The 19,483-nt window shown below is 36.8% G+C and overlaps 1 protein-coding gene across 1 annotated transcript; it reads left to right on the top strand.

Annotated features, from left to right (window-relative positions):
- Window positions 1-5,906: 5,906 nt before the first annotated feature.
- Window positions 5,907-8,539, top strand: LOC6649980 (probable trafficking protein particle complex subunit 13 homolog). Its single transcript, XM_002072480.4, has 5 exons — window positions 5,907-5,986; window positions 6,042-6,429; window positions 7,425-7,737; window positions 7,795-7,923; window positions 7,976-8,539. Exons 1-5 carry the CDS (start codon window positions 5,944-5,946, stop codon window positions 8,414-8,416), a joined length of 1,314 nt encoding a protein of 437 aa, XP_002072516.1. The 5' UTR covers window positions 5,907-5,943; the 3' UTR covers window positions 8,417-8,539.
- The last annotated feature ends 10,944 nt before the right edge of the window (window positions 8,540-19,483 follow it).

Here is a 19,483-nt window from a genome sequence, read left to right as displayed (position 1 = left end):
TGGTTACTGGCAGGCCACAGTGCTCAAAAGCACGAATGGATGCCTGCAGAGCATTCTGATGATCTTGTAATGCTTTTCCGGACTCATGGGAAATTTCAGGCAGGTCAAGAAGTGCTCGGAATTGGCTGTTCACGATAAGTCGCTTATTTTCGAAACGCTGTTTGAGTGCATTCCATGAGGTTTCAAAACCATCATTTGTAAGCGGGAATTTTGCTACAATAAGGTTGGCTTCACCCCTCGTTTTCGCTAGGACATGGTACAGTGGGAAATTCGCAAATCGCTTATGTAGATGGCTGTAAACAAGTCACGGAACGATTCGGAGGAGTAGGAGCAGACGCTTCGTGGATAAGCTCGTTTAATCGAGCCGTGCATCGCTCTTTAACTTGATAGCATTTGTCGTATTTCTAAATCTTCAGAGTTATCGTCTTTGCCATCTATGAGGGCCTCGCACTTCTCATATTCCTGCTCGACCTTCTCCCACAACGATTGAACTCGATCACGACGGACTTGGAGCGTAAATACGCTGACTTCGGAAGTGGGTGTCGACTTCAAACTGAATTAGTTTATCGCTAATGGAGACAAACTTCTTCAAAGCCATGGTAGAAGCAACTAAAACCCTTTTAGTTTCGGACCGAGTGCCTCTGTGGAAGTGGTACCAATGATTTAAACTCTTTTTGGCTTGCTCGTCGTGGCTTGCTGAAAGGTCGTGCTTAATGGTGCGGACGTGAGAGCTAAAGGACTAGAGAGGGTCTAAAATGCTTGGGAAGGAGGAGTAGTAGGGCTGGTACTCCTCTGGTGCTGAGTTGGAGCAGCCCCTGAGGATTTGCTCGTGGCCGCAGTGTTCTCAGCTTCTTTCTCGCCTTTTGACGGATCCGTGCTTATAACCCCAGAGAATGGCGGTTATAAAGTAGTGAGCTGGTTTGGCACGGCTTGAAAATTAGCAAAAAGACAAAATGGAACGTCTTGGAACGTCTTGGAATAGAAATCTAAAACTCAAAGATACGACTTGGGACGCTTGGAATTGAAATATAAAACCCAATGATACAGCTTGGGACATTGGAACACCTTGGTATTCAAATATATAGGCAAAGATTCGACTTGGAACGTGTGGAAACACTTTGGAATTGAAATATAACCAACGATACGACTTCGAACGCGTGAAAATTCTTTGGAATCGAAATCTAACCCCAAAGATACGACTTGGAAACGATTGGAAAAATTTGGGAATTCAATATTAAAAAAATTAAGTAAGTAAGTCGTCTCGCCGACTTGGGTATACCATACACCAGGTGAAACAAATATTTAAAATTTCGAAAACCAAATGTATGTCTATTAAATTGTTTAAACATGCATCATAACATATGCTATCTCGCTCACTCTACAAACACACGAGCACTCTAGCGCCGCCACTAGCCAACGGCCGATTCTGCCCTTAGGGATCGCGTAGCAAAATACGTTCATACGTATATTTTGTATGTTTCTAGTCCGATTTCAATCAAATTTGGTAGTTTGATAGAAATAGATAAGATTTATTAGTCTGCCAAATTTGATCGCGATGGTCAATGGATGGAAAATTGCAAGAGCCAATCGGTTTTTTCTAAATTATGGAGGCGGAATTGGGCGTCGCAACATATTACAATATATGTATTCTGCGCGCATACTAAGCCAGTATACATACTAAATTTGGTGACTTTAGCTTTTTTAGTTTTCGAGAAAATCAGTTTTGTTTAATTTGCGGGGGCGGAAATGGGCGTGGCAAAATTTTTAAATAGTCAATATCTGCGCATCTACTAAGCTAGCTTACGTACCAAATTTAATGTCGGTAGCTTACATAGTTTTTAAGAAAATCTGTTTTTTGTAAATTCCGGGGGCGGAAGGGGGCGTGGCAAAAATTTGAAAAAAACTCGATAACTTTACATACTACACATGACTGCATACCAAATTTGGTGGCTCTAGCTCCTATAGATCGACTCGGTTGTTGATCCTAATCAAGAATATATATACTTTGTGGGGTCGGGGATGCTTCCTTCTGCCTGTTACATACATTTTGGCGACTTTAATATACCATTTCATCCTATGGGTGTATGGTATAAAAACCCAAGATACGACTTTGAAACGATTGGAAAAATTTGGGAATTCAATGTTAAAAAACCCAAGATACGACTTGGAAACGATTTGGAATCAGAATAAAAAAAGCGCGGAACACAAATTTTTAATAATTAAATATTATTCGATCTTGTTTATTCGATCTTATGTATATAGGCTGCAAAGAGTAGCGGGATTTTATTCGCATATGTATGTATGTACATATATGTTATATGGATATGAATATCAATATGTACAATTTTATGTATGGAAAAATATGTATATATATGTGTATGGATATGTAAAATGTTGGAGTATATGTATAGATATATGTATATATATGTATATGTGTATTTAATATTTTTTTTTTTTTAATATGAAAATATGAAATGGAAATATGCAGAGGTGTGAATGGATCGGATTTCTTTATACAAATTAATATTTTTTTAATATTCTTTTGATGTGTCTAGCTGATATGACCCAACTTTATAGGGTGTCGCGGGACACAAGAAATGACCAAGTGTGACCTTTATATGTGAGAGGGCGGTTCACTTTCTTTTTTTCTCTTCTTTGGAACCACTCTGCACTTCGCGCACACTTTTCCCAGGAGTGGACTGTATTTGCACAAAAACTTTTTTTTTTTAGGATTTAAATTAGCACTGGATAAATTTTGTAATTTTTGTTATGTCAAATTCACACACTCTGCTTGCATATATATATATGTACATATATTGTGCATATATGTGCATATATTGCGGTTTTACCCAATGTGTGATTATAATACACCAACTGGGCCATATCAAATGGTGCACGTTTGCCTGGCATTTTTATTTTTTGAAAATATTCCTATTACCGGAGTAATTGTGCCAACTAATAATGAGACCCCACAAAAAATTGAAGCAGTCATAGTTGTCGATCGGAAAATTCCGGGAAACAACGGTAAATTTAGAATATGCGACAAAAAGAAACGAAAAAGCGAGATGTGTAAACACTTTCTTGGCAGTTACTTTTTGTGCCTTTTTTTGTTTTTTGTTATTTTCTTTTGTTAATTAAAACATATTGTTAATTGTTTTTCACTTACTAATAAGTTTATAGTTTAGTTTACCTAATTTCATTAAAAGAAGTTTGGATAATCATATTTCTACTGCTTTTTTCGCTTCAAAGCTAAAAATTTTAATGTTTTCCCTGTGTGTAAACACTTTCTTGCCAAACTGTATGTAGGAGATCACTTTAAGTTTCGTAGGTTTGTCTCGATACATACATAAATATGTGTTAATATTTTGGAAATTGCGAAAAAATATATATTGGAAATAGGCAAATAAATATGGCTCCTTATATAATTGGCCTATATATGCCAAAGTGCGAGAACAAAATCTTGAAGTGGGCGAACAAATATGGCACCTTATGTACTGGACACATATATATGTATGAAAAAATTGGGGACCAAAATTTTCTCTCCTTTGAGGAGGAAAAATTTGCGAGAAAGTGATTTAACTTTGATAAGGAAAATCAAGGGAAACAATTATATGTATGTGAGTATGGGTACGGATGCTGGAGGCATGTACATTTACTCATATACATATAATTTGGAAAAAATTTCTTAGCTTGAAATATGTATGAAATTCCACCGATGCAAATGGTTCGAGAGGATCTTGGTATCCGGCTCGAAGGACCAATGTTTCTGTAGGGCGGTTGAATATCCTTGGTAGGCAGCTAAATGAATCTTCTAAGAAATCTTCCTTCGCCAAAGAAATGGGGTAACGCAGCAATTCCTCTTCTGTGTTGTACTTTTTTCACTTGTAAGTTTTCAACTAAAAACTAGCTTAATTAAGAGCAGCGCACCAAGCCCCGCTTGGAGCGAAGTGTGGGGAGTTCCTTTGTGGGGAGAGCGATGGGCATCATCGAGAGAGCGGCGCGAGGTGAAAGCTCCCGCCTCCCTTAACCCTTGTGTTGCCCGTTTGGGCATAAACAGTACCAATCTGAGCAAATTTGGGACTTCGATGCGAAAGCCATAATACTACCTCGCCAGGTAAATGACAAACCAAACCAAACCAAACAGGTAAATGATATTTAAGTTGATGAAAACTTGATCCTAGTAGCAGGTTGGTCCTTTTTATTCCCGTTTACCTATTTGGATGTAAATGTATACTTTTTTACCCCATAAATACAAATAAATAAGCTAATTTTTTTTCCTGACAATGATTGGTGGAAAATTGCAAATACCTCAAGGTTAAGGTGTCCAATATGAAAATACTCAAAAAGAATTTCACTACTTACATATTCATGTAAATATTGAAAATTATTTTAAAGTCATCAATAGCAAATTTTCAAAATTAACCAAAAAAATTCCTCAAATTTGTAGGTATATTTTATGTTTTGTAAATATGTTAGAAAGTCGAATTTGCAATGTAAAAAACCAAAAGGTTCCACTGTGCGGCGTTTCAAAACTAATTACGCGAGAGAGAAGCTGAACATAATATGTAACAATATGCTACTAAGTGGCTCTTATGGCACACGTGGCTCTTTACCTGCAAAGGCTGGGCAAAGAAAAAGGTCACTTTTGCTAGTCGCGGGACCCCTGTCAAAAAGTTACGAGCTCGAGATCGCCACCCTTTCCTGTCTCAGGCGGTTCGATTGGCCTTTTTATCAATATTTTTCCAATGCAACACTAAAAATTTGTCATTCACTGGAAAATATGTGCCATTCACAGCGAAAATGTAAAAAAACAAACAGAAAGAAACCAAATTTAAATAAATTTTGCAACGGATCAAAAATTTCTTCCCAATCTGACCAGAATGTTCGTAGCAGAGTTTTAATTTGTCATGGATGGTGGATGATCGCCAGTGAGAATCGGGCCTTATGTTATGCAATATGATGTCTCAACCTAAAACGCACGCTCCTTCTCAGAACACGATTCAACACGGTAGATTATTTTAAGTTTTTTATATATCTATCATTTCCTTAATATGAATAACATAATCATTATAATTATTTAGTATTTACTTTTTTTTTAAATATAGAATTAATAATTTGTCTAGGTTTAAGCTGGACTTGACGACGCTCATTTAAAATTTGTCCAGATATGGAAAAACCCTTTAATCGTAGCAGAGTTCGTGGGTACACCTAAAAATTTTTGGACTAGAACCTGAATTATTATTATATTCAGTCAATATTAAAAAAAAAACATATAACACGAAGAATTGCCAGCCCATGCCTATTAGGACTTTCAATATTAATTAATCTCATTTTAAAAACTCTTTTCCCCATATTGTTTTCTGCGGTAATTTAACCCTTGTTTTCGAGGCATTGAAACTCCTTGTTAAAGATTTTTGGCGCCACATGAAAAAAAAATAAATGTGAGAGTGTTGTGATGTTCATCATCAAAACAATAGAACACATACACACACAGACGCAACGCTACATAAACTGTATGTGTATGCGTGACGTGCTTTGCTTAGGGAATGATGGAAGAAGAAGAAAAAATTCGAGAGTAATGTTTTCTTTATGTATTGATGAATATTGATGGTTGCAGGGAAAGAAATTTCAAAATGTAAAAATATTATTGCCAAGGACTGCAAGGGTATATAAACTTGGGCGTTGCCGAAGTTAGCTTCTTCGATATTTTGCAAGTAAAGTTGTGGTATGTACAATTATTTCGAACGAATGTGTTCTTTGACTCGTGTCGCATATCTCGTTTAAAATTATTCTAGATACTACAATGTTTTCCATTTACAAATAAAAATCCCATTTATCACCATTAGAAAGTAACCATTGATCTATCGGGTTTTAACATTTTCATCGATACTATCGATGCACTATCAATGGAACTTCCAGCACTAGTTTGCCATACATTGTAAAATGAGTGCTTTAGAGTCAGACGTTCATTTATTAGCACTAAAAGGTATGATTAGATTAAAGTTTTGTAATTCATTGATAATAATAAATGGAGTTTACAGTAATGCGTCTAACCAGACCTGCTTTGGTTGCACCTGGACCAATCGTAAATTGTGATCTGCGAGATTTACTTCAGCCCTTTTCTAATGTTCAGAAAAAGGACAAAAAAAGTGAAGTTGTTGGAAAACCCCTGACAGCGGGTTACATTTTATTACTTCCGCAGTCATTCGGGAATATATATCTAGGCGAAACTTTTTCATGCTACATTTGCGTTCACAATTGTACTGCGCATTCTGTTGAATCTGTCACAGTAAAGGCGGACCTACAGTCTAATACTTCTCGTATTAATTTGCCGATAAATGAAAATTGCAAGTCCTCTGTAATGTTAGCGCCCGATGAAACTTTAGATGATGTGATACGCTATGAGGTTAAAGAAATTGGTACACATATGTTAGTACAATACATTTTTATATCTTAATTTTACATTCATTTCATCAAACGTTGGAAAACCACCTTTAAAAGTAGTCTTTTTAAATATCTTAGAATTACAATATGTTAGCAATCCTTGTTCATAAAATCAGATATTCGAAATTCACATGTTCTCTTAGTAGAATAGCAACATCATTTACATATGTACATACATACATGTACATACATATATGTGTATGTTTATATGCATACTTGAATGTACAGCTGCGAGTTGAGTTTAAATATCATATAAAAAATCGTATTTTTAATGCTTCATTGAGAATTTTTGGTATGCATATTTATTTTTGGTATCAATAATATTAATATGAGGTATCAAAAAAGATAACATCGGCAGTGTTTGATCAGAGCCGATATATAATGAGAATAATTTGTGTTCTTTTTATCCAATCCTATTATTAGGACATGATTTACAGGCAAAACTATCTCAATAGTAAATATTGTAAAGATACTCCCACTCCTTTACCGATTTTTTTATAACACTAATTTATGAGGATGAGATGATTCTCATACGTAATATCACCCAGGGTATTAAAAGATTGAATGAGTAAAACGCATACGCATATGTAAGTACATACTCATACGCATACGACTCAGCTCTTAATGCGGAGCCCCCTTGGGATATTTCTAATATACTTAATGGGGTCGGAAACTTCTCCTTTTCTGCATTACAAACATTTGACCAATTTTATAATACTATCTGCAAGGGTAGGGTATAAAGATATGTAGGATGATTCACACACGAAAAACTTAGTGTCAAATAGAAGTTATTTTACAAAGAACAAATGCAAAAGTGGGCTTTGAAATTTTGAACAGTGTATGTTTGAGGCCTGATTAATTTATAAATAATTTTAATTCTGACATAAAAGAGTTGGCAATGCCTTTTCTCTATAGGCCTTAAAAGCCTTACGCTTAATCAGCTAATAGATACCTGTTCTTTTATAAATATATATATTCAGACTGGTTTGCGAAGTCAACTACACTAGTCCTGCTGGATTCAGCCAATCGTTACGAAAATTTTTCAAGTTTCAAGTACTTAAACCACTTGACGTAAAGACCAAATTTTATAATGCGGAAATGGATGAAATATACCTAGAAGCTCAAATACAAAATGTTACGACTGGACCTTTTTGCCTAGAAAAAGTGGAATTGGATATCTCGGAACATTACACAGTCACATCCTTAAACACTCTTCCAAATGGAGAGTCCGTGTTAACATCTAAACACATGCTGCAGCCGAACAATAGCTGCCAGTTTCTATATTGCATAAAGGTATGTAAAAAATGTTTAAAACTAGCAAGTGCATTTGTACATAATATAAATTCATAGCCAAAATCCACTATTGCGAGATGCTCCAAAGTATTGCGTCAATTTACCAATGTTGGTAAGCTTGATATCGTTTGGCGATCTAATCTGGGTGAAAAAGGTAGATTGCAAACAAGTCAATTGCAACGATTGGTAGGTATATTATTTTATATTATAATATATCTTGCTAAAAAAATTTTTCCAGCCTTTCGACTACAAAGATCTTTGTTTGGAAGTGCTAGATGCTAAAAACATAATTAAAATTGGATCAACATTTTCCTTTTTGTGTAGAGTTACAAATAGTTCAGAACATCCTATGAAATTGCATATCCGTCTTGATACTAAATTGTCGACAAACAGCTATACTGGATCTGCTGATTTTCTTTTGGAGACAATACAACCGGCGGAAAGGACCGAGTTTTCTTTATCAATTTGTCCTTCAAATTTGGGCCTTATCAGAGTATCACCCTTGTTACTGGTTGATACTCTACAAAACAGGCGGTATTATTTTGAAGAAGTTGTAGATGTTTTTGTTGTTGATACTGACTATTATCAAGATGATGTGTTTTTTCTTAATAAGTTAACTGAATACGAAAATTCACAGGTATTACTAAGACAAAAGAAAGTTCAATTGCAAGTTGTTTAGTTATGATACGTGTAAATTACCGACAAGCAAGCATACACTGTGGTAAATATATTGTTTTTGTAAGTATTAAACATAATACAATTATTGAACAGATAAATAAAACACATAAAATCGGGATAATTACTGCGCATGTAATTGTATATGTCGATGAAGAAGAAAGCAGCAAGAAAATTTTAATGTTTGAATTACTCATGTCAAATCATACAAAATTGTAAAGGCAAAGTCGAAAAAACAGAATTTCTTTTTGTTTTTGAATAGAAACTTATGGAATGCGGTCGGAATTTAGCACGTAAAAATTTTAGCGATACGGAAAATAAGCACAAGGAAAAGACGAAGAGAGCTGGATCCATCTCTTTCTTAGCTCCAAATATGCGTTAAGATGCAAAACCAACCAAAACTACGAATCTTTTTGGAGAGAAAATGCAAATGATGCTATCCTATTACATCAGTTTTTGAAAGATGAAGTAGATTAAAAATGTTTAAAAGTCAAGACTTAAATCTACGATTGAGATTTATAAATAAATCTTTTTATACCTTACCATAGGGTGAAATTGTATATTGAAGTCGCCAAAATGTATGTAACAGGCAGAAAGAAGCTTTTCCGGCCCCATAAAGTATGTGGGAGCTCTATGATATAGTCACCCGATCTTGATTAAATTTGGCACAGTCGTTTATAGGTGTAATAAACTCACCAATATTAAATTTCAATTTCGATATTTCAGAAAACAACGAAGTTATTGAGAAGTCACTGTTCATGACTTTGCCGTTTGTATGGGAGCTGTATGATATAGTGGTCCGATCCGGCTGAATCCGAGATATACAACCTGTGTATAAACAAGCCTACATGCAAAATTTCAACTCTGTAGCTCTTACGGTAGATAAAAATAGCTAGGCAAAACATTATTTTTAAATTATTATAATTTATCCCTTAAAACAATATCAATATTTTAATGCTATAGCGTGAACAATATTTTTTGTTAGTCCATCTTTAGCTAAAACTGGATGGTTTACCCACTCGAGAGCCGTATGAAAAACATGGTGCTATCAAATCAACAACGGGTGCATTGAATCCACGAATGCTCTCCAGCTGGTGTTTTATCAGGATTAATGACGATAGTGTAATTATCACTTTGTAATTGGTGCATATGTGATTTGTATATTTTCAACAACTCGTTGTGCTCGTTCTAAAGAGCATCTAGCTCGCTGACGATGCGCCTGGCATTAAGTAAATCAAGGTTATTATAATCACAACGTTCACGCGATTGGCAAGTGCTTTTCCGGATTCCTCGCCGCCCATAAAGTAGATTTGTAAGAATTTATGTGGTTTGTTTGGCATTGGCAGCAGTGAGCCCATTTTATGATAAAATTGGCCTCTGACTTTGAGTGTAGAATTGAATTGTTGACCATTTGTATTAGTATTTCTAACTATTTCTGTTGCTCCTAACGATGTCATTTGAAAGCATGAATTGAATCTTCGAATTGACTTCAGGAGCACGTTAGAATCTGGATCCATGCCGATAAGTAAGCCGTTCAATGGTTCAGGTGGTGTTTCAATTTCAGGTAGTTGCACTTTTCCTGACGCGCAACACATCCCAGCTGGCTCATTTTTGAATTTCAGAGCATGCACCAAATGAAGTCACTTGGAAGCAGACATCGTATTTTTAAGTGTTCGCTAGAAAATGTCATATTTCTAGTGTTTCGCCATAAAGCAGGAAACACAATGGCTCTGTTGGCGGGACCAATAATAACAATTTTACTTTACACACGAATTAATGCCCTTACTCGTTAAATACTAAAGCGCACCGCTCTTCTCGTACAATTTCTCCTTGTTCATCGGATAATCTAGGACGTGGCATAATGATTAGATTGCTAATTGGTTTGGTTTGATAATATGGGTTACTAAACACTGCACAAAACACGATATTCGAATTTCTATTATGTTACTACACAAAACACAATATACCAATTTTTCCTTTAATTTTCACATTGTATATTACAGAGCACTACAATGACATTAAAACAACAGTTGACTTTATTTAAATTGACTGTTAGAAAACGTTTGTATAGGGAAAAGAAATTTGATGTTTTAAGGGGTTTTCTTGTCGGAAAGTTTTATTGTTTTAGGATGTATTCTGCTATTCGGGGGGAAACAAATCCGAAGGGATCAATGACCACGAAGATTGGTTCAGCAGATCTCGAGTTATAAGTGGTTGAACTAACACGACTTTCTTTTATATATATAGATTTAATTATTATTATTATTAAAGTATAGGATATAGTTATAAACTATTAACCTAACTATATTTTACAAGCACTGGCAACTAAGGCCTTCGGCTTAGATAAAAACTACATCCATACACTAGCCTGGGATTCGAACACTGATCCTCGTTGTTCAGTTGACTAAATGACTGGGCCACTTAGACAACTCATCTACCGAGGACTGCTATGTTTTCTTTCAAATCTCAATTTGATGTAGAACATATATATATGAATTTGAAATAGAACACAAGTTACAGTCAATATCAAGTATTTTTATCTGGACGTTGACGCGTACAATGCGAAGTACGTAAAAGTGGCCCATACGACACCAGGACATAACCCGTTTTGCTCGAGCCAAAGCAGAGAAATGTCCATCTCCCGCCCGACTGACACTGGGTTGCAGGCGTATATCGAAAAGCACGATCGCGTGGACAAATATAAATAAAACGGACAAACAATTAAAATATGATTAACTACAGCTAATTACAAGCTAAATGTGATAAAATAGAGGTTTCAGAAAAGAAAAAGAATTTTATGATCTAAATACGGGATACAGAGGATTGTAATCAGAACATAGGACTCGAAAAGGTTCATGCAAAGCATAGCTAGAAATACAGTGTTTTAAGGATAGAGGAACAAAAATTTCTGGTAGGTCTACGGGGTACAGATAGCTTTAACTGGTTCATTAGCTCAGGAGAGTCTATTTCACCTATTAAAAGTTTGTGAATAAAGATAGCACCAAGCATTACTCTACGAATACTTAAAGAAGGGAGATTGATTAAAAGAAGCCTACCGGAGTATGATTATGCGAATTGATATTGCGATCCCAATTTAGACCGCGATGAGCAAAAAGCAGAAATTGCTTTTGAACAGATTCAATCTTACTTTGGTGCGTCTCATATTGAGGTGACCATTTGCAAGATCCGTACTCTAAGATTGGACGGATTAATGAAGCATACAGAATTTTGATTGTGTACGGATCGTCAAACTCTTTTAACCATTGTTTCACAAACCCAAGAAGAACATTCATAGCTTTACTAACTGTAGCAGAAATATGAGGATTAAAAGTTAATTTATGGTCCATAAGAACACAGGCAGTGTCGTTATGAGAATAAGTTGCTAAGTATGAAGTGCATCTATAAAAAGACATAACTTTACATTTGAAGCCGTTGAAGTTTAGTAGGTTGGTTTCACACCAACTCTGAAGATCATTAGGATTGAAGCAGACGAGAAGACGATATGTCTTTAAAACTGAGGTAAAGCTTAACATCATCCGCGTACATAAGCACACGTGAATGTGTCACTACCAATAGAATGGATCATTTATAAAAAGAGTGAGTAGCAATGGACCCAAATGACTACTCTGAGGTACTCCAGAGGTCACTTGGATGGTCTTAGAAAATGAAGACTTAAAGAGGACTTTTTGTGTATGCTTAGAAAGATATTGAGGGATCCAATCAAGCAATAGGCTGGGGATGCTAAGTGCGTTTAAATTATATAAAAGCAGAGTATGATTAACAGAGTCAAAGGCCTTGCTGAAGTCAGTATAAATGTCGTCAGTTTGCACAGCAGTTTTGAATCCTTTGATTGAGTGAGATGTAAATTCTAATAGGTTGTCGATCTACGATTTTAAATCCCATGTTGGGATGACGAAATAATTGAGCTACAAACATGTTGCAATTGAGATGTTATTATTTTGTCAAATGCTTTGGGTGTGGCAGACAATTTTGAAATACCCTTATAATTGGAGTCTTCGGACTTTTTCCCCTTTTTATGATGAGGAATAATATATGATTCCTTCCAAATAGACGGGAAGGCAGAAGATGTGACGGACAGTGTAAACAACTTCGGTATTGGCTAACACAAAACCTTAATACGCAGCCTGGTATCCGTCAGGGCCAGGTGCTTATGTTTGTTTGACGGAGCTGAGCACGCTAAGAACCGAACTTTTATCAAACACAGGGTCTGAACTGCAACTAGACGATTGCAAGTGATGAGGATAAGGAGGATTTGCTTGATAAATCGAAGAGGAATAAGTTGTTTTGAAAAAAATCAGCAACGTATCGGGAATTTCCTGATCAGTGTCAGATTTATTGTTTTCTTATATTTATTTGATTTCTTATATTTTACATTGACAAAGTTATAAAATTTCTTAGGATCGCGAGAAAACCTAAGCAGCTACATGAAGGTAAAAATCCGATGCATTATCGTTTTTTTTTAATTTTTTATAGCATCTTGATTTTACGTTCTTCAAGTTATACAACTCACGTGAGAACCAAGGAGGTCAATCAAACCATCAGTTGGAAGAATCCAACACAAGTTACCAGATCTAGTAATCTGTCACGACTATTCCGGACAGGATTTTTTTGAGTTGGGGACAACTCAAGCAGACCATCTATGAAACAATGTGACGAGGAGGGCAACAGTAATAAAGAATCATATGAAAGGGTCCAGGCAATATCAGTCTTCAGCCAAGTTTCAGTAAAAGCAAGAATATGAAAGTCAACAGCTAAACTATCTACACAGAGTCTAGAGAGTTTATACTTTAACGTACGGGGAGTACGTTCTGATAGGCCAGAGTTAGGGACGAAATTAGTTTTTTGACTTTCCAACAGGTGCAGACGAGCCGGAAGGAACGATATTCACAGAGGCAGGTAGAAGGCTAATCGGAGGCCGATTCTTCTTTAATAATAAGGTGTTTCGGGCAAAAATCGTTATGACATATATGGCCAAAAAAATACGGGGAGAGACTTATTTTGAAGGACGAAATATCACGCGTAAATGAAAAACGGAATTTTTCCACCGCAATGTTAGGGGCTTGAACTTTGTCCTGGATGTAGGCTACGACTTCTTTAGTAGTAGTATTGGGATCAAGCCTCGAAATAAAAATTTGCTTTTTGGGTTGAACTACAACAAGGGAACTAGAAGTGCCTGGCACAGCAGTAGCAGCAACAGCAGATGCAGTAGTAGCTGAAGCAGTCAATAGCTAGTACCTCTTGTAACTACTTTATTAGCAATATTCCTGGGAACGGATGGTTGCCCGGACGGTTCGGAAACTACAACCGGTATCGTGTTAGTAGGTGGGATACTGTCTCCAGGGAAAATGAGAAGAGACTCCACACCTGCCTAACCCGGACTCCTAAACGATATCAGCTGCTGTACATTTGGTGACATATGATTCATTGTCGGAAGCCTGAACTGGTAGAGATCGAGGTGCCGACGGACTGAGGGACGCCCCCTGAAACCTGGCCCTCTTTCGCGTCGGAGATTCAATCAAAAGTTTGGAACTTCTGAAATGAACCTCCATCGCCAAAAACTGCTCTTGGAGCTTATGAACGCCAGCTGGCAGGGTTTTAAATACATCCCCAGTCGGTTTCCAAGTCACGACACGAATCACAGCCCCATTGAAGGCCGCCACCCTGTGCAATACTATCTCTTACCTTGACTGTATAACCAGCACATCTAAATTGCATTACATTATCACACAGTCAACAGTACAGAAAGTCTTCACATATTATAATTAATTTATGAAAAACTAATTTATAAATCAAAATGTAAGTAAAAAGGGAAATATATATATGTTAAGATAGGCGTATACAAACCAAAGCAAAAGCTAACTGCAATATGCAAATTAGAAAGAGGAAACAAAAAAAGAGAATATTTTTTGTATTAAAACACACAAGAACAATTTTTGTCCCAAGCGCGAAGTACGCGGCCGCGAGCGCGATTAAAAGAGAAAACAAAAGAATAGAGAGCACCAACATCACACAAACAAAAACAAACTGTGAGCTGTAAATTGACAGCGCAAAATAATATGTGCGTTTGTTAATGTTTTGATATTAATAAGAATGTTGATTGAATTTAAACTTTGCGATGAATATAGCGTTGTTTAAAATTTGTTGAAGTAATTAAGTAATTGGTTGATTTAAGTTTCGCGTAAATCCGTTGTTCCGCTAATCGTAGGCACTGGCTTGCCGTTGCCGGTGACGAGTGCAGCGACAAAAGCACAAAAGAAACATCAGAAAATAACAGTTGTTTGCCCAAGAGGCCAATACAAATTTCTCCTCGTTATTACACATTAGAGGGGAGAAAACAAAACTTTGTGACCATTGATTTTTGTTTTTTTTTTTTTTTTTGTATTTTTTGTTGTTTTTTGTTGTCTTTGACTTTTAATTGCAAAGAAGAAACAACACAACAAAGACACTAAACATGAAGACTACTGCATATACTCCCTCTGAATCTAGCAATAGATTAGCTGTTGAGAATACGAGGCAATTCGCTGGTGCAAGTCCAGCCGAAATTCGTGCGCAAATAACGAGGGATTTGGCACTACGGCTTACCGACCTAGCAGATGTTGATACTGCTCACATAAACTACAACACACCAGCTGTAAGAACTACGCCAACATGTACAGTAACAACATCAATGTCACAGCAAATTGTGTCATCCCCCAATATTACCACTGATTGCTCCCCACGTATGTTCCTTAGTACAAAGGAAAATGAACCAACCGAACCGTCCCAGCCGGCTCTGAGAGCTACTTCAAATGGAGCTGAGACATCTGTTCATACACCAAATTCATTAAATATACATGACGGATCCAGCATTGTAGCAGACAGAATTATAATGTCTCAGTCTAGAAACAATAAGAGAACATTAGACAACAACAAATTGGCTGATGTTGAACGCAAGTGTCCTAGTAATGTGTCGACTGTAGCGAAAGTAGGAAACAAAAGTTCCAGCTACATTCGCCTATTGTAGTCAAAAATGTTGACAACATCAACGCCTTAAAGCTACTACTAGAACCTTGTGTAGATATGAAAAAAATCGAATTTGGATTTAACACCATACGTATATTCGCATATGATGCCAACTCTCATACTCAATTACTCGAAAACTGAGTACATATAAAATTCAGTATTATAGTTACCAGTAACAGCAAGACAAGCTCTTTAGATTTGTTATTACAGTACTATATCATCCAACACTAAACAAGGATATTATTTCTTGCTTGGAAAATCAAAAGCATAGGGTGTTACACATATTCAACCCAAAAAATAAAAATACAAAGAATCCATTAAACATGTTTTTTGTAAGTATTGCTATTGCTCCTAATAACAAGGAAGTTTTTGACATATCAACCATCTGCAGAGTGAGTGTTGAAATTGAACATATGAGAAAACGTTCAGAAGTGACCCATTGTTCGAAAAGCCAAGATTATGGGCATACAGCCGGTTACTGCGGGATGAAGTTTAGATGTATGAAATGTGGAAGCGACACATATAGAACCAAAGATGGTGAGTTACCTAACGATTCTACTGCAACTTGTGCACGTTGCTCAGCTAATCACCCAGCATACTATATACGCTGTCCTTGATATCAGGAGTATTTCAAAATAAGAAGAACACCTCGTTAAGAAAAGCTTCTACAGCAAATTACACAAAATACAAAGAATAAAAAACAACAGAAAGTCCTGCTGAATGCTATCCCAAATGGGGCGCTCTTTTCAGATGTTGTAAGAGGCTCCAATCCTCCATTGCAACAAACACAATCCCCTTCACATCAACCTTTTTCTGCACAACCACAAAACACAGCTGGGCGAGAACAGTGAGTTACTGGCAGCAATTAAAGAAAAGAGCAAAGCGATAACCAATCTGGCGGAAATGCAATGCCAGCTTCTTGCTACGCAAACGCAGATTGTAAATCTGCTCAATTCCCTCGTTTTAAAATGACCTCTCTAAAAATTTTAATATGGAATGTCAATGGCTTTTTAGAAAAAGCTTCAGAGCTTGAACTTTATGCTCATAGTAAAAAAACTGACATAATCCTTCTTAGCGAAACTCGTCTAGGGAATAATGCTCCTTCAAAACTGTTTGGTTATTAAGCATATCCAGCAAACTTAATTTACCAACGAAATGAAAAGTGGTGTGGCAGTGTTATTAGGAAAGGGTCTGGCCCATTTTTGCGTAGTACGCATCAGCACTGACAAAGGGGAATTAGATCTAGGTGCAGTGTACTGTCGGCCGAATCAAAGAATTAAAGAAGACGATTTTAGACATATGCTCAACACGGCAGGTAATAAATTTCAGGTTTAACGAGACTGGAACGCCACACATTGGCTGTGTGAGATTCCACTATAAATAACCGAGGCAACAAGCTTGCCAGATACGTGCCATCGTCCAGAACAAAGGTTCTTGGCACTGGCTCGCCAACCAGATACCACTATGGTAGAAGAGGGAGGCCATCTTGCATTGATTTTGGGCTTTGTAATGGGATTCCAGATGATATGCTGATAATAAATGACACTTGGGATCTTTACAGCGATCGCATTGCACTCATCCTAACCATGAATACTAAGGGAATAAACTATATATCCGAACCAGACAAGGCATCATGGCAAGAAACGAGTAAGAGGCTTAAAGAGGCGTTACACCTTTAAAAGACTTGCTTTTTTGAAAAAAGACTTAAAGCTATGGACTATACTGTCGATTCTGGGTATTCTATATGAAAGCCTACGAGATCTTTAAGGCGGCAGCCGATGAGAATAGTCCCCATTAGGCACCCACTAGGACGCTTTTGTAGATCAGATGATGAACAAGCATCAGTCTTCACTGACCATTTGGAAAATCGTTTTAAACCTTTCCAGATTGCTACCCAGTAGTAGATTTGGAAACTCTTAATGAATTAGAGACGCCTTTGCAAATGAGTCTTCCAATAAATCCTATCCGATTAGAAGAGGTCATAATTAACGGTTTGCCAAATCACAAATCTCCCGGCCATGGCAGGATCTGCCATTACACTCTGAAAGCTTTGCCAAGCGTGCACTGTTTTTTATTGTTTTAATATTTAACGCAATTTTAAGACCGCAGCATTTTCCGACACAGTGGAAACTGGCTCGGGTTATCGTGATACACAAGCCAGGAAAGCAGGAAGATGATCCAGAATTATACCGCCCAATTTCTTTGCTCAAAAGTATGGGAAAAAGTAATGGTGACTCGAATTACTAGACTTCCAAACATGCAACTCATCCCAAATCACCAGTTTGGATTTAGAAAGGGACAAGTCACTGTGGAACAAGTACACCGAGTTGTAAATCTTATTCTGACGGCGTTTGACAAAAAGAAGTATTGCAATGGAGTATTGCAAGTATTGCAAAGCAAAAATTCGATAGAGTCTTGCATGTTTGCCTTCTTGCACAACTGAAGAGAAAGCTGCCTGCTCCTTTCTACCTCATTCTTCGCTCCTACTTGGAAGCTAAAGTAAGATCTGTATTCTCCAGTGTCCATGATGTGGCTGCGGGCGTGCCTCAAGAAAATGTTCTCGGTCCTCTACTATACACAATGGATAATTCTGATATACCCAGGCCTGAGGAAGAAAACAAGTACTTAATAGCTTCGTATTCAGACGAGTTCTGTATGTTTTATTCTTCATCCTGTGAGTATTCTGCTGCTGATAGAGTGCGAGAATATAATGCTAAACGAGGCCAAATGTTTAAATATATGCTTCACATTGAGAAGAAAGCATCCTCCTCGTGTATGGCTTAACGGCAAGGTGCTACAAACAGTAGGCAAAGGCAAAATACCTGGGAAGCCTCTTTAAAAACATGCAGAATCAAACGGTCAAAACTAAACTGGCTGACAAATGGCAAAAGCAAATTGCCACTAAGATGCAAATGGGCACTATATAATGCCATAATAGCTCCTACTTAGAGATATGAAATCCAAATCTGGGAGATGGCTGCAATAGGAAAAAGGTACAAACTTTTTAAAACAAAGCTCTGCGGCAGATGACAGGGTGCCCATGGTTTATCCGAGACGCCTCACTACACCACGATCTTGACATGGAAACGGTAGAAGATCAAATAAATCGCCACACCAGCAGGTACAATAACAGACACATGCAAACCGGCTGGCTAGACCCCGTGCGAGCAAAGGACCATCCAAAGGCTACGCTCAGTTGCTGACTAACTAAACTAAATAAATATAAAAGATATAACCACTAAAAATATAGATTATATAGATTTATGTAAATAAGATTCAAAATTCACTGTTAGTAGTAACTGTTTGGCGTATTACATTACGTTAAGTTGAAAGCTTTGTTAAGATAAAATACAAAAACACATGAAAAAAAATGTATTGTGGGGTCTCTATGTTTTATGTGTCGCATACGTTCATACGTAAAGGTTGGAAAAGTTGGTAAGACTAATTAGTAGTAATTAGTATTCCAAATAATTATAAAAAGCTAATAAGAATCGTCGATCGATTATTAGTTCGCTTATATAGAAAGATTTATTTTTTCGGCAGGTGGTGCGTCGGGCTCGTTCAAGCGTCACCGAAGGAGAAAGGGGCTCACTTCCAATGTGACCTTAGGCCACATCTCGATATTTTCAACATACTGACTTAATACTAACCATCGATACTTAAAAATACTCACAGCGATATATGTGTAGATATCTAAAGTAGTCGAACAGAACGATAATAACATAAATAAATGACATCTTACATAATAAAAAAATTGTGAGAGACAAATGGTTTTTTCCATGTTATGCGGTCGGAAGAGGAAAATTTTAAGTCTATAGCTAGTATAGTCATTGAGAAAATCGATTTTATCTAGTTTTCTTTATCGCTGTACATAGTACACGAGTCTGCATACTAAATATGACGGCTCTAGCTCTTAGAGTCTTCGAGAAGGGCGGACATGGTTAGATCGACTTGGCTGGAAAAGCTCTGGGTTGCTTCTGCCTGTTGCGTACGTTTTGTCGACTTTAATATATCAGTTCAACCTATCTATGACTGCATGATATAACGA

This window comes from Drosophila willistoni, unplaced genomic scaffold (assembly GCF_018902025.1).
Source record: "Drosophila willistoni isolate 14030-0811.24 unplaced genomic scaffold, UCI_dwil_1.1 Seg485, whole genome shotgun sequence".
Classification (NCBI taxonomy): Eukaryota; Metazoa; Arthropoda; class Insecta; order Diptera; family Drosophilidae; genus Drosophila; species Drosophila willistoni.
This window is presented reverse-complemented; position numbering and strand designations above follow the sequence as displayed.